The sequence below is a fragment of the Corvus cornix genome, chromosome 2 (genome assembly GCF_000738735.6).
Source record: "Corvus cornix cornix isolate S_Up_H32 chromosome 2, ASM73873v5, whole genome shotgun sequence".
NCBI classification, from domain to species: Eukaryota; Metazoa; Chordata; class Aves; order Passeriformes; family Corvidae; genus Corvus; species Corvus cornix.
The window spans coordinates 110,967,063-110,980,780 of NC_046333.1; the positions used below are offsets into that span (position 1 = coordinate 110,967,063).

The 13,718-nt window shown below is 48.0% G+C and overlaps 1 protein-coding gene and 1 long non-coding RNA gene across 6 annotated transcripts in view; one reads left to right on the forward strand and one right to left on the reverse strand.

Moving 5' to 3' along the window:
• Nucleotides 1-3,655, reverse strand: part of NOL4 (nucleolar protein 4) — a 190,116-nt gene extending 186,461 nt beyond the window's left edge. For 3 of the 4 annotated variants that reach the window (XM_039548923.1, XM_039548922.1, XM_039548919.1), the window contains exon 1: nucleotides 3,137-3,655. In XM_039548923.1, the coding sequence (XP_039404857.1) occupies nucleotides 3,137-3,403 (267 nt within the window). In that variant the 5' untranslated portion in view covers nucleotides 3,404-3,655. The remainder of the gene's footprint in view (nucleotides 1-3,136) is intronic. The other variant, XM_039548920.1, reaches the window with a different exon arrangement.
• Nucleotides 3,656-3,703: 48 nt separating this feature from the next.
• Nucleotides 3,704-13,718, forward strand: part of LOC104690410 — a 45,924-nt gene continuing 35,909 nt past the window's right edge. Inside the window, exons 1-3 of one of the 2 annotated variants that reach the window (XR_002045816.3) lie at nucleotides 3,704-4,725; nucleotides 7,665-7,837; nucleotides 8,316-13,718. The exon at nucleotides 8,316-13,718 is cut by the window's right edge and continues 2,299 nt beyond it. This is a non-coding gene — a long non-coding RNA (uncharacterized LOC104690410). The remainder of the gene's footprint in view (nucleotides 4,726-7,664; nucleotides 7,838-8,315) is intronic. The other variant, XR_005601427.1, reaches the window with a different exon arrangement.

A 13,718-nucleotide genomic window follows, 5' to 3' on the forward strand; every position in this document is an offset into this window, starting at 1 on the left:
AGTTGCTATCAGGCTCTCTTTCTTTCATTAGAATCAAGTAGTTAATTAGCCCCAGCCTGTCCTCTCTCCTTCTCTCTTTCCCTTTAACGCAGCAGTAATGATGTCTAATTACCAGCAGCAGTGGATTACAGCACCATCAGGAGCAAATCTCTCTGGCTGACAGCAAAGCTGAGCAGCAAATCTTAAAGCTTCAAGGAGAGAATAATTCCTAACAAAGTATTTGAATATTTGCTTATTTTTGACCAGCTTGTGACTGTAGAGTCCAACTCATAATTTCATCCATCCTGTTATGCACAGGGAGTGCTCATGCTGCCAGCAGTGATTAATTTTAAATTGAAATTACTTTTACCTATGGTGAGATCAAGTGATGGACAAGAGGGAGAGCCTCACAGTTTGGGGCTCTGCTACCATTTGGGGCTCTCTCTGAGGACTGGACAGGCCCAAATGTATGGGACAACCATGAGAGAGGGGAGAAGAAACAACCAAAAACAGTGGGGATGTTTCTAAATGATCACAGATTAATAATTAAGAGATAAATAAATGAGAAAATGGGCTTTTAAGGCTTACCAATAATTACTGTCTGATGAAAGTCCGATTTTTTTCCCTGTAACATCATTCCCATCTGGGTGAAACTCTAGGCCTCTTGAAGTCAATAGGAGCTTTGCCATTGACTTTCTCTGGGCCAGGGGCTGCATCCCTGTTCTGTCAAACATGTTCTTTCTGAGCTGTCAGTGCCCGGCAGGCACTGCCCTGGCCCTGGCAGTAGCTCATACAAACCACTGCCACCCTGCGGGCCTGCTTAAATACTCCTCTGCCTTTTGTGGTGGGATAGTCACACCAGATTCATGGGGTCAGGAGGGGCTGACATTTTTTTTTCAGAGCTGAATGTTGCCGAGCATCACCCTTTCCCATTTATGCTGGACAACAACAAATTTCTCTTGGCCAGAGGGAGGAAATTGTACCTACATAAAGGACCTCTTCTGAAAAGGTCTATAAGTCATTGCTCAGGTTATATAGAGATATTCAGGAATTGCTTACAGATAGGTCATGCTAACTTTTCCTTTCTTGATTTCATTAGCAACCCTAATTTTATTAGAATTCCTCCTTGGTTGCTTTAGCTATCTGAAGAGAGTTACTCCTATAGGAATATAAATACACGTATATGAACATACAAAGACATTCACAGCCAAGGGTGTGATTCCCACAAATGTACAACGATAAGACCTGCAGGATGCTTGAACTCTCACTGAAATCCCTTGTGGGAAAAAATAAAAACAAAAATTGATTCTGTGTTCTTAAAATAGAAAACAGGATGGAAGGTGGGACTCCAGGCTTTCATGGCCTAACAAAGATGAGACAAAATAAACAAGCTGATGATCACTGAGTCTTGTGTTTCAGAGGACCAGAAAAGCACTTAATTTTTAAATTCCATCATGTAAAATTAAGGTTATCGTGTTTATTTAGTAGCACAGTCAATGTCATTTTAAAAAATACTGAATTTGCTTACAGTTTTGAACCTTCCGTGAAAAGGATAGTCTTGGGAATAAACAATCTTCCCACTGGCCCTTCAAAATAATTATTTCAGTGAGCAGAAGCGATGTTTAAAAATACCAAGCTAATTGGAGACTTCTGCTTTAGGCAACCTTTTTGTTATAAATTGTATCTATGGTACTCTCTGGGCTCAGAGACGAGCAATCAATCTTCTAACAGTGAAACAGAGATCTGCCAAATCATCTGAATCTATAGGCAGACGTGGAACACTTCAGTGAATAAAAACCACAGAGAGGGAAAAAACTCTGTCCAGAGCTTCTCTTTTACTTTCAATCTTCATATTAAAGATCTCCTTAAAATTAATTTCCCACTTCTGCCTCCTCACAGCAATGACAGCGCTGATGACAAGGGGGCAAATACAAGCCAGCCCCTGGGAATGCCCAGGTTTATGACTTCAGCAAGGCAAAGAGAGGCAGATTTCCCCGGCAGCCTACGTCACAACCCAACCCAGAATACTTTCCAAGAAGCCCCCTTTGCTGCGCCACCCAGCAACCTTCCCGTTAGGTCCAGATAAGCCGCCACTCCAAGAAAGAAAATAAAAAAGGAGAGTATTGCTCATCCAAGCCAAATGCCCAAGCAGGAATATTTTTAATTGCCGGGTTTCCTTTCTCGGCTCCCCCTCCACACCCGCCCCACGCACAGACAAAAGAAGCTTAGCTTGCGTGACCCAGCGCATAAGAAGTAAGAATAATGATACATTAAGAGAGTTCAATAGGCAAAACCTACTTGCAACCAACAGTCCCCATCTTCTTAAATAGGAAAATCTGTCGCTCCTACCACCACCAAGCATAATAGCTCTCCTGCTGTCAGACCTGCGCCCAGCCCGCAGCGCCAGCGCCTGCCGGGGATGCCACGCTACCCTAGCGCATCGAACGGAGTGCTGAGGGGCTCCTGCGACCCCAGAAAGTGTCACAAAATACACCCTTCCCTCGGTCATGCGGAACCCCGTCCTCCCTTTGTTGAGCATCCTCTCTCTCCCGCCGCCCCTTACTAGCGCAGCCGGCGCTTCACAGCTAAGCCGGGCACATTCGTGGCCGCTCGGCGGCGGCGCCAGGGCTGCGGGATAACAATAAAGAAAAAAGGATAAAAATAAAATAAATAAATAAATAAATAAATAAATAAATAAACCCCAACAGATATCCCGGGGAACCACCGCCCGGCGCCGCGCCTGGCTTTGTGCCAGGCAGGGTACCCCCGTGCGCCATCCATCAGCCCCGCCGGCGGCGGGGGGCCGCTGCCCGGGGCGGCCGGGCCCGGCACAATGGCCGGAGCGGCGGCGGCGGCGGGACAATAGCACACCCCAACCCCGTCGCAGCGGCCCGGGGAGCACGGGGGGGACGAGGAGGACGAGGAGGAGAACGACACCGACCCGGCGGGGTGCGTTGTGCGCACGATCGCTTTAAATAAAAGGACCCACAAAGACCTCGGCGGTGTATAATGTGACAGGCAAACGCAACATGGTGATGATGACTTGGGGGAAGAGGGAGGAAGGAGCCAACTGTGGCTGCGGCTCCCCCTGCGCCTCTCGCTCCCGGAGCGGGCTGCAGCGGCCGACATAGAACAAGGAAGACAATTCTCTACTAACCGTGGTTTTGACTGGCACGTACAGCACTTGCTTCCCTCCTCCAGCACCACCACTGACCTCGTCCGAGTTGCCGAGCTGGAAGCCTTTAGATTTGACCCAGAATTTGAATTTGGCATTATCCGTGGAGCTCGACTCGGAGCCGTTCAGGAGCTGGACGATCCGGTCGTATTTTTTACGGGTCACCGTCTTGGTTTTTCCTGAGTCCCCGTAAGTCCTGAGACACCAGTCCTGAAACTGGCGGTACATGTCCCGGTCGCTGCTCTCCATAATCTCCTAATACACACACGCACACATGCACACGCCGGGGCGCACACACACACACACGGACACGCACACAGACACGGGCAGACACACGGACACACACACGCCGCCCCGAAGCGGGCCGGGGTGCGGGGCCGGGCCGCCCCGCCGCACTTTGCACCTGTTCACCCAGCGCTCATGAAAAATGCATCCACCTCCGAGCCGGAGCGAAGGAGGTCCCGGTGCAGGCAGATCCCAGCGGATTTTTCTTTTTTTTTTTTTTTTTTTTTTTTTTTTGTTGTTGTTGTGGTGGTGGTTCGGGGGGTGGGGGTCGGGAGGGGGATGGGTAGGGGGGGCAGCAATCAATTCAATAGTGTGGCAATGTTCTCCTTCATTATTTTTTTTTTCACAGGAGGCAAAAAGGATCTGGTGGAGGTTCCTCTTATCCTTCCACTGTACGTGATCAGTCTCTTTAATAATTGTGCAAGGCAGGACTATCCCACTGGCTCCAGCAGCGTCTTACCCGGAGAGGGTTCGGGTGGATAAATAATTAAAATCCTATCCCTCTGCTTAGCGAAGAGAAAAGAAAATATTGACTCGGATCCTTCTTCTTTTCCATACATCAGCTGCACCCGGATTCACCCCGGATAGTGCAGGTGAAGAAGAGGCAAAAAAAAAAAAAAAAAAAAAAAAAAAAAAAAAGGGAAAGAAGAGAAAAAGCCCACCCTACTCCGCCCCGGCAGCCCTCGGCTGTCTTCTCCGAAGGCTTTCTGAGCTTTCTGTCTCTGTCCTGGAGAGCTGTGCCTCTCCCCAAAGCCGCCTCGCCGCGCAGGATGGAGGAAGCACTGAAGGGCACACTGGTCTCTTTGCTCCCCCTTTATTCCAAGGCTGGGCAGCTTTGCTTCAGATATCCCCGCTCCGGGCATGAAGGTACTGGAAAGAAAGAAAGTTCTTACCTGCTATTTTCTAAGCCTAATGCATCCGATCCGCGTTTAAAAGAACATAATTTTTAATTTTAAAAAAATGGTCTGTGAGAATTTCACTTCCTCATATTGAGTCCCATCGAATTTTCATACGCCCTTTCAGGAATTTTCCTCTATTTATTTACTTAGCAATCCCAGCCGATGGAAGGGGGAAAAAAATAAAAAGAAAAAGAAAGAAAACCCATATATATGAGATAGGTTTGGATATTGGACCGGAGGAGAGATCAGTCCCAGGAGGATGTTGGTACAGGAAAGGAGGCGGCTCTCGTTGCTCTGCCAGTGCAATGATGGTGCTCACACATGTAGGACTCCTCGGGTGCGGGGTATCCTTTGGTCTCTGGACTAAACTGGCTACAACGCATTCAAGTAAGTTTGCGTGCGGATGCTGAGCATAAACCCCCTTTTTGTAAAGGGGGAAGAAGAAGAAAACAGACAATCCTGATTTTTTTCCCCCCTCCCTTTGCCACAGCTTCAGTTCACGCCGGAGATCTCCGCGCTCCCCCCGGTCTCCCCCGCCGCGTCAAGCAGGACAGCCCCTCCGCCGGGGGGGAAGGCTCCGCCGCTGCGCTTCCTCTCGTCGCCTCTCCGCGGCCGCGCCCGCCCGCGCCTCCGCCATCCAGCGCCCGGCTCCGCGCCCCCGCTCCGCAGCCGTGCGGCACCTCCGCGGCTGGGGCCCGAGTCCGGCCCGCGCCCGGCCGCGGGAAGCGCGCCGGGGCCGCCGCTGCGCTCCGCTCCGCTCGGCTGCGCCGCTCCGCGCTGCGCTCCGCGCCGGGCTGGCGGCGGCGGCGCACCGGGCCGGGCCCAGCGCCGCTCCGCGCCCCCCCCGCGCCCTGATTGGCCGCCGGGACAAAAGTTTCTGTGGCGACGGCGGCGCGGCGCGGTGACGGGCAGCGCTGTCCCATGTCGGGATGCGCCCGCCTCCGCGGGCGCGGCGGGGCGCGGGGACGGTGCGCACCCGGCCCGGGCCGACGGGGGGTGGGGGGGATGCGGCGGGGGGAGAAAGGCGAGGGCAGCGTTTCCATGGCGATGTCTCCGGGCGCAGCCCCCCCCGCCTCCCCGCGCGCAGACGGAGCGAGCGGATCAGCTGACACTTCATTAGCTGAGGACCTAATTATTGCTTATTGGAGCAAGAAACGCGCGCAGGGCCGTGGCGGGGGGCTGGCGGCCTCCGCGCCCCCGGCGGACATCCCCTCCGCCACCTCGCCCGCGCTGCCGGCGGAGCGGAGGAGGAGCGGCGGTACCGCGCACTTTGCGCCGCACCGCCCGGCGGGGCCGCGGCGGGCCCGGCGGGGTCCCTGCGGGACACGTGGCCGCCGCCGGGCCGGGGCTTTCCTTCGGAAACGGAGAGCGAAGCCGCTCCGCCGCCCTCCCTGCGGCTCGGCCCCCGCCCGGCGGAGCGGAGGGGCCGCGCTCCCCCGGGGCGCCCCTATCCAGCGCTCCCCGCGTGTCCCGTCGCCTTCGGGACCCTCCGCGCAAGCCGGCTCCGGGGAGCGCAGCCCCGCGTTGGGCCCCGCGGGCGGGCGGGGGCTCGGCCGGCCGTGCCCGCGGCATCGCACCCCGCGCTGCGGCGGGCGGCGAGCAGCAGCCGCCCCGCCGTTCGGCGCTCGCTGGGCGGGAGGGGAGCCCAAAATCCACCGCAACCCAAACACGTGCCGTTTCCGGCTCAGGTCGCTGAAATGAAGAGGGCTACGGGGTTCCCGGGCTGTGTCTCGGGTGTCTTCTGCAGAAATCCCACCTGTGTCTGGGTATCCAGTCACGCGGGGCCTGGAAGGGCCCAGTGGAAAGGCAGCTGTTTGTTTTTCCTGCCCGGACCTGGGCAGTAGCGAGCACCCTTCGCTTTCACTCCCTTGTGTCCTGCGGAAAAAGGCTTCCATGGGCTGTCGCGCTGTTTACACCGAGCCTGGATTTCTAGTGCAAAAGCCGAAGGTGCTGAGAGAACCAGGAGAAGCCCTTCCTTACACACCCCAGCCAGGACATGCTGGTCCATTGGGCTGGCACTGCACATGGGCACCTCAACCCGGCCTCCATCTCCCCAGCTAACCCAGCTCACATGTAGCTGTCCTCTTCTCTCTCCCCTCTTCCTTTCCCCCTCTTCCCCTCTCCCTCCAGTCCCATGTTTGCTTTTCTGCTTTCTTTCTGTAAACACCTCAGACGCAGGCAAAGCTAGGACAAGACTATTGGAGGATGTTTATGTTGCCAAAACCTTTCATGCAGTCTGTAAAATCTGAGAGGACAAGCTGGCACAATGGGCAGAGAAAAGTAGGACTTAGAGATAACCCAAGGAGGCTTGAGGCTTTTTATTGGCCACATGGCCCATAAATTATCTTGGCAGCCCCATTTTAGTGTTAGAGAAGCACGGGACTCCTGTCCATCACAGGATCTAGAGGCAAGGCAGTAACAAAGGAACTGCTGTGCAGAAGGGGAGCAAGGGGAACCTCGCTGAACTCTTACGCAGCAGGCTTTATGAGATGTAATATTACTTTAATGTGCCATTAGATCTACATTTAGAAAAAGGGTCGTAACATGGATTGGGCTGCATGGCTAAACAATTCTGTCAGATAATTGTTCTCAACCCAGCCTCCTGCTGAGGGTCTCAGTAACTTCCGTATCACACTGATACTGTGCTATGACTGAATCCAAAGCACACACACAAAGCAAGGGGGATAAAGGAAGATGTGACAGAGCCAGGAGTGACAATCCAGACCGTTATAGCATGGATCAGTAAAATGCTTGAAATATGCAGGAGTGGTTTAGTAGATCAGAAAATAATTCCATAGCCAGGAGTATCACTTTGGATCATGTAAAGAGCCCTGTGCCTTCTCAGCAGAGACATATTCCTAAATTCCGTGAAGTTTGGACCATGCCTTAAAGAAACCCAGAAATATTAATAATTTTTTCAAACTGTTTTGAGGCAGTAGAGAGAATCATAGAATTCTAGAATGGTTTGGAAGGAATCTTAACAATCTGAACTAGATGATCTTAACAATCATCTGCCATAGGCTGGGCCACCTTCCACTAGACCAGGTTACTCAGAACCCCATCCAACCTGGCCTTGAACACCTCCAGGTATGGGGAGCCCATAACATCTCTGGGCAACCTGCTCCAGTGCCTCACCCCCTTTATAGTACAGAATTTCTTTCTAATACCTAATTTGTCTTCATCTTAAGGCCATTCCCGCTTGTCCTACCACTACATGCCCTTGTGAAAAAAACATGGAGGAAAACCACCTAAGGGGTGAAGTGGGGATGGAGAGTAGAAACTCGGGTAATATTTAACTCAGCTGGATTTCTTTCTCTGTTTTACAGTTGAGATTTATGATTCGTGTTGATGAAAGATACGGATGTTTCATGACTGCTTCCAGTAATCACTTGGCCAGAAGTCCTTGGAACATCCTGGAACCCCCCCAACCCTGCCAGACAATGGATCAGCACAGGACACAAAATTATGCTTTCCATAAATAATTGGTGATCTAAAGAAGGTCAGTTGCATGGTACATGACTTCACTTTCATATAAATATACATTGCAGAGTGTATTTGCATAACCTATACTCATTACATATGCATATATAGAGATTATATATATATTGTGTGTGTATAGTAATTTCAGCAGAATTTATATGGTGAATTTAGAGTGCAGATTTTTTATCTCCCGTTTTGAGATCTTCTGATACTCTGAAAGCATCACTATCAGATTATATTTAAATAAGAAAAATTACATGGGGTTAAGTTCACTGTCTGGTTTTAGGGTTTGGGGTGGGGTTTTTGTATCAGAATTAACAGAGTTTAATTAACACAGTCTGAAATCTCCTTGCAATGAAAAGGGCATGCACAGACCCTCCCCCTGTCAAGAGTTCTAATGACACCCTGTTATTCAGCTGTAGCATCCTTGGGGAGAGGGACTGCATTGGTCCTTCGATGCCTCGGACTGAGGCTGTTCTGTGCTCTGCATTCTGCAGAACTCACTTGCCTTTGCCAGAAAATGAAAGTTTCTCTCTGGTGTGGAGACACCACATCCGTGCCTTGCTGGCCTGATTGCTCTGCAGCCATCCTGAAACAATACACCACCAACAGATGTGTGAACGTTTCCATTCAGTGGAATGAAGTGTTAGTTGCAAAACAGAGTTTTGGTGATTTGAATTGCCTCATGTGCATCAAGCTGTGAAAGAGGTTTAAAGTAAATCATGAATATCATAAATATTGTATTTTTTGAATTATCAGCTCCAACAAGTCCACTGGCAATAGAAAGTGAAGACAGGCAGAATGGGGCCTGATGTCTCTCATTAGAGTTACCAGTGTTTCTAGATGAAATTACAATCTTGCAGTGACATGGAACTGAGTCTATGGAAAAAGCTGAGAGATATTTTCAAGTTTTTTAAACTTGCTGAAAAAAAGATTTTTGGCTTAAACCTGTCATCTGACTTCTGCCAAAGAGGAGTGTTTGGAAAACATGCACCATATTTCAGCGCAGTGCTTGATATGGCACTACTGGATGGCTAAGGGTAGCCTTTGAGGATATGAATTTCCTGTCTCTTGGGTTTTTTGTTCACTGACATAGTGAGAAAAAATTATTTTGACACTTCTGACTTGCCATGTCCGTGAGTTACGATGGAAAGCCCATTTCTGTGCAGACTGAAAATCATCCATGCTGAACTGACAGAAGATGTGCTGAGGAATAAAGAAACTGCAGCTCCAAATGGTTTGCTTTAAACTATGTACCTGGTAGCGCTTTTCCTCTCTTCTGGAGAGAATTTCAGTGGAAGTGTCCTGTCGCGTCCTTTACAGCCCAGTGATGACAGCAACAATTGAGCACTGCAAGCCCTAATGCTTGTGGAGGTAGAAGTCAGTGTTCCCACACTGCATGGGCTTGACTGTGCTCTCTCCCTTTGGTCTCACATCCATGGCAGAATCTCCTGAGTGGTTCGATAATCGGTCACCTGACTGCATTTAGGGAGGTAGGACTCTGCTGTGACACAGCTTCCCTGAGAAGAAAATAGTCACCATTCCGCCTACTAATATTACTGGCAAAGGACAACTCTAGAAAGGTATCCTTAATGGTAACTCCAAGGTATTCGCTGCTTAGGAGGTCAGAAGGTGATTACTTGGTAGTACTAATGTGTGAAAGCTTCAAATGAATGAATGTTGCCTAGGTTTTGATTTATCTACTGAATGAGCTATCATGGAGCAAAGCCTAAACCATTAATTACTATTCAATATAATTCTTTTTCGACAAATTTCTTCCAGTTCCAATATTCTTCTCTATTTTTCTTAAGTTACTGCTGGTTTTGGAAAATTAAGAGGAGGTAGACCGAAGCAATGACTCAGAGATGGCTTATAAGAACATACTTGCTAAATATTTGGGGGAAAGAGGCTGTATGTTTCTAGGTTTATAAAGAAATGTGAGAATGAATTCATGAAATGTGGGAATGGTGTCATAGTTCTGGTTAGGATCTTTTCACATAGAGTGATGTTTATGATGCCAATGAGAATAATACTGGGATATATTCTGTCTTTATTTTTTAACAATCTTCTTTGGCGACATTTGGAATCTCTTGAGAAAATACTCAAACTCACTTCCCCTTCATGCAGTTAGAAAAATTCAGACTTGGCTTCATTCTACAAAGCTGCTTTGCTTTAAGTAGCAGTTCTGCAAAACATAACTTCACATATTTCTTTTACTCTATGCTTTATTACTGAGAATATTTGCATGAAAACAGGGTCTTTGTTTAAAAGTTCCTGCTTCTTATTCATCACAGCTCGTTGAGTTGGAAGCAATTACGGTACCCTGTACAGAAAGCTCCGATCCCTTCAGAACAGAAAAATATAAGCAGGAATTGACAAACTTCTAAGAATCTAAGCTCTTGTTTTCATGAAAATGTCCTCATTTCCTTGGTAATAAAAAAGGAGAAGGGAGTAAGTATGTGGCACACAATGAAAAAAAAAGAAAAAAGAATGTTTCAAATGTCTTAAGGTTTGTATATGGGCACTGAAAATTTTTTATTGTCACAGTGACACCTTGCATTAAACCTTGCTTGCTTTCATCCTAAAGAAGAAGGTGTGCACAAAGGATTTTTTTTGTGTGTGTGTATAGTATTTTTTATTCTTTCTACAGGTAATGTATCTTTCTCAGCTACAGCAACACTAATATAAACCAGCTACTGGAATACCACCCAGTGTGTTGTCTAAACCAAGCCAGGACTAATAAGGCAGTGCTGTAAATGCTAGCAGTCTATCTCTGTTAGTGTTCTCAACTTCATTGCCATGGAGGGAGATGTGATAATTGGAAAATGTTCCAGAAAGTTTCAGATATGGTTCTACAGCCATTGTGTCAGGCACTAGTAGACAAAGTCAGCACTGGAACAGAGTGTGGTTAACCAGCTGCCATTGTCCTGCTTACAACAGGACAGAAACTAGGGAGAAAGCAAAAATGAAGAAGAGAATTTCTCAATCTGAAATATTTGGCAAAATACAACATTAATCCCTCACTGGTGTAAAATACCATCCAAATTTTACTTTTGCATTTGATCCATGTATTTGCATCAGCAGCATGGGGGCCTCCTGACTCCACAACATTATAGACAATGATAACTAAAGACCAAAACAGAAGAAATTACTGTTGCATCTCATTGTAGATATTACTTCCTTCACTATTTTCACAGAATCACAGAACCACAAAATAAATGAGTTAGAAGGAACCCACAAGGATCATCGAGTCCAACTCCTAGTCCTGCACAGCACCATCCCCAAGTCACACCACATGCCCAACAGAATTTTCCAAACGTTTCTTGAACTCTGTCAGGCTTGGTGCTGTGACCACTTCCCTGGGGAGCCTGTTCCAGTGCCCAACCACCCTTTGGGTGAAGAACTTTTTTCTAAGGTTAAACCCTGCTGCCTTGTCCATGTCACTATTTGTGAGGTGACATCCTCATCTTCTAATGGGACCATGATATTTCTACTTCCTTCTGCCATTCATATATTTGAAAAAACTCTTTTTATTGGCTCCCACATTTCTGGCAGCTTCAACTCCACCTGAGCTTTGGCCACACAAATTTTCTCCCTACAGTGGGAAACAGCATCTCTGTATTCTTCCCATGTCACCTGACCTTGCTTCCATTGGGCATACACCTTCCTTTTTAGCCTTATTTCCAAGAGAACATTCCTGTTCAGCCAAGCTGGCCTTTTGCTTTGCCTGCTTGACTTCTGACTTTTGGGAATTGCCTGCTCCTGTGCCCTTTGGAGGTGATGTTTAAAAGGTGACCAGCACTGATGGACCCCAGCACCTGCAAAAACATTTTGTCAGGGAAATTTACGTACTAATTCCCTGAGCACACTGAAGTGTTCTCTCCTCATGTCCAGAGTTGAGGTTTTGCTGGCACTCTTCCTCATGTCAACAGAGATTTTAAACTCAATCTCTTTGCAGTCACTGTGGCCAAGACAGCTGCCAATCTCCACTTTGCTCATGAGATCCACGCTCTTGACAAGCAGCAGATCAAGGAGGGCATCTTTCTGAGTCAGCTCCCTTAGCACCTGTTCCATACAGTTGTCATCCAGGTTATTTAGGAATCTTCTGGCCTGGGTTGTATCAGCTGTGTGATGCTCCCAGTTGATTTCTGGCAAGCTGAAGTCCCCCATAAGGACAAGGGCAGTTGACATGGAAGTGTCCCTTAGTTCCTCATAGAACAACTTGTTGGCATCATTGTCCTGGCTAGGAAGTCTATAGTAGACTCTCACGAAAAAATCCACATTATTTGTTTGTCCCTTGATCCTTATCCAGAGGCTCTCAACTGCACCATTGCCACCAAGTCCTTAACCTAATTGATCTTGTTTCACAAGTGCAATTTGCTTAGAGTACTTATCTTTTTTTCTTTTTTTTGCCACTGTGGTTTTTACTATAAGGTAGCCATGCTCTTTAAGTGAGAACACCCTGCGCATTTTGAGGTTATATGTGTAGGGTCCCAGAATGGTCATTGGAAAAGTGCCCTTTCATAAACTGTGATATGGTAGCTTTGTACTTGGTAACATTTAGATGTCCTCAATAAAGTTATCCTCAAAACAACCAAATTAGTGTTGTTAGCATCAACTTTAAGCAGCAGAACAGTATAAATAGTATCTGCCCTCACACAACTGCTCCCTGCTACCCAAATGCAGCTTATCTATCACACACTCCTTACACTAGTCTCTCTGTTCCTGCTAAACTGCTGAATAATTTTTACTGGGTGTATCCCCATCCTGAACAATAACAACAAATGAAAGATCGTTAATGTTAAAAAGTGAACACAAACAACCAAATTACTTAAATAATTCCCATGACAACTAGGAACTTATAAATAGAAGTGGGCTGCAGATCTCCATGACCTTAAAAAAAATCCTGTTCCAACTCCTCTGCTGTAGTCAAGGGCACCTTCCACTGGACCAGGTTGCTCAAAGCCCCATGCAACCTGGCCTTGAACACTTCCATGGATGGGATATCCACAACTTGTCTGGACAACCTTTTCCAGTGTCTCAATGCCCTCACAGTGAAGAATTTCTTCCTAAAATCTAATCTAAACCTGCCCTCTTTCTGTGTACTGCTATTTCCCCATCTGTTGCTACGTGCCCTTTCCTGCTGTCTTGTAGCTCCCCTTTAGGTGCTGGAAGGCTGCTCTAAGGTCTCCCCAGAACCTTCTCTTCTCTAAGCTGACCAACCCCACTGTCTCAGACTGTCCTTATAGGAGAGCTGCTCCAGCCTTCTGATCATCTTCATGTGGGACAGTATCAAACGCTTTGCACAAGTCCAGGTGATGGCGTCAGTGATTTGCATCATGTAGAATTGGTTCAGACCTAAGAAGAACTTTCGGGTTGTCTTGTAGGGTTCTTCTGGATGGCTGGGTTGGTTTTTTTGTTGGTCTCCAACTCTCCATGTGCTCTGCCTGACTGGGTTATCCCTCAGGAGTGAGGAGAGGATCCCTGAACAAGGATGGTCCCTGCCACCCGTAGGGCAATGGGACACTGCCACAAAGTAGGTAGAAGATTTTGGGGTATTATATGTAGAAATGCCCAGCACAGAGAGACGGAGGTAGTCATCATTGTGTCCTGCAAATCTCCCAGCTTGGGAGGGCAGGCCTGGAGAGAACCTCCTCACAGGTCCCACCTCCTGTAAGTACCTTGTACATTTTAGTAAAGGATGGTCCAGAAAGCAGCTGTTCCATATTTCCCACCCACTCTAGGACTCTCCCAGCCCTTTTTGTCAATCTGGAAACATACAGAAAGAAATAAAAGTCTGCAGTGGTTTTCCACAACAGGGATTTAGCTGTAGTTCTGATTTCTAACTGGCTGTGCCCTTCCCCAAGCAGTACAACAAAGAGACACTAAGATGACAGCAC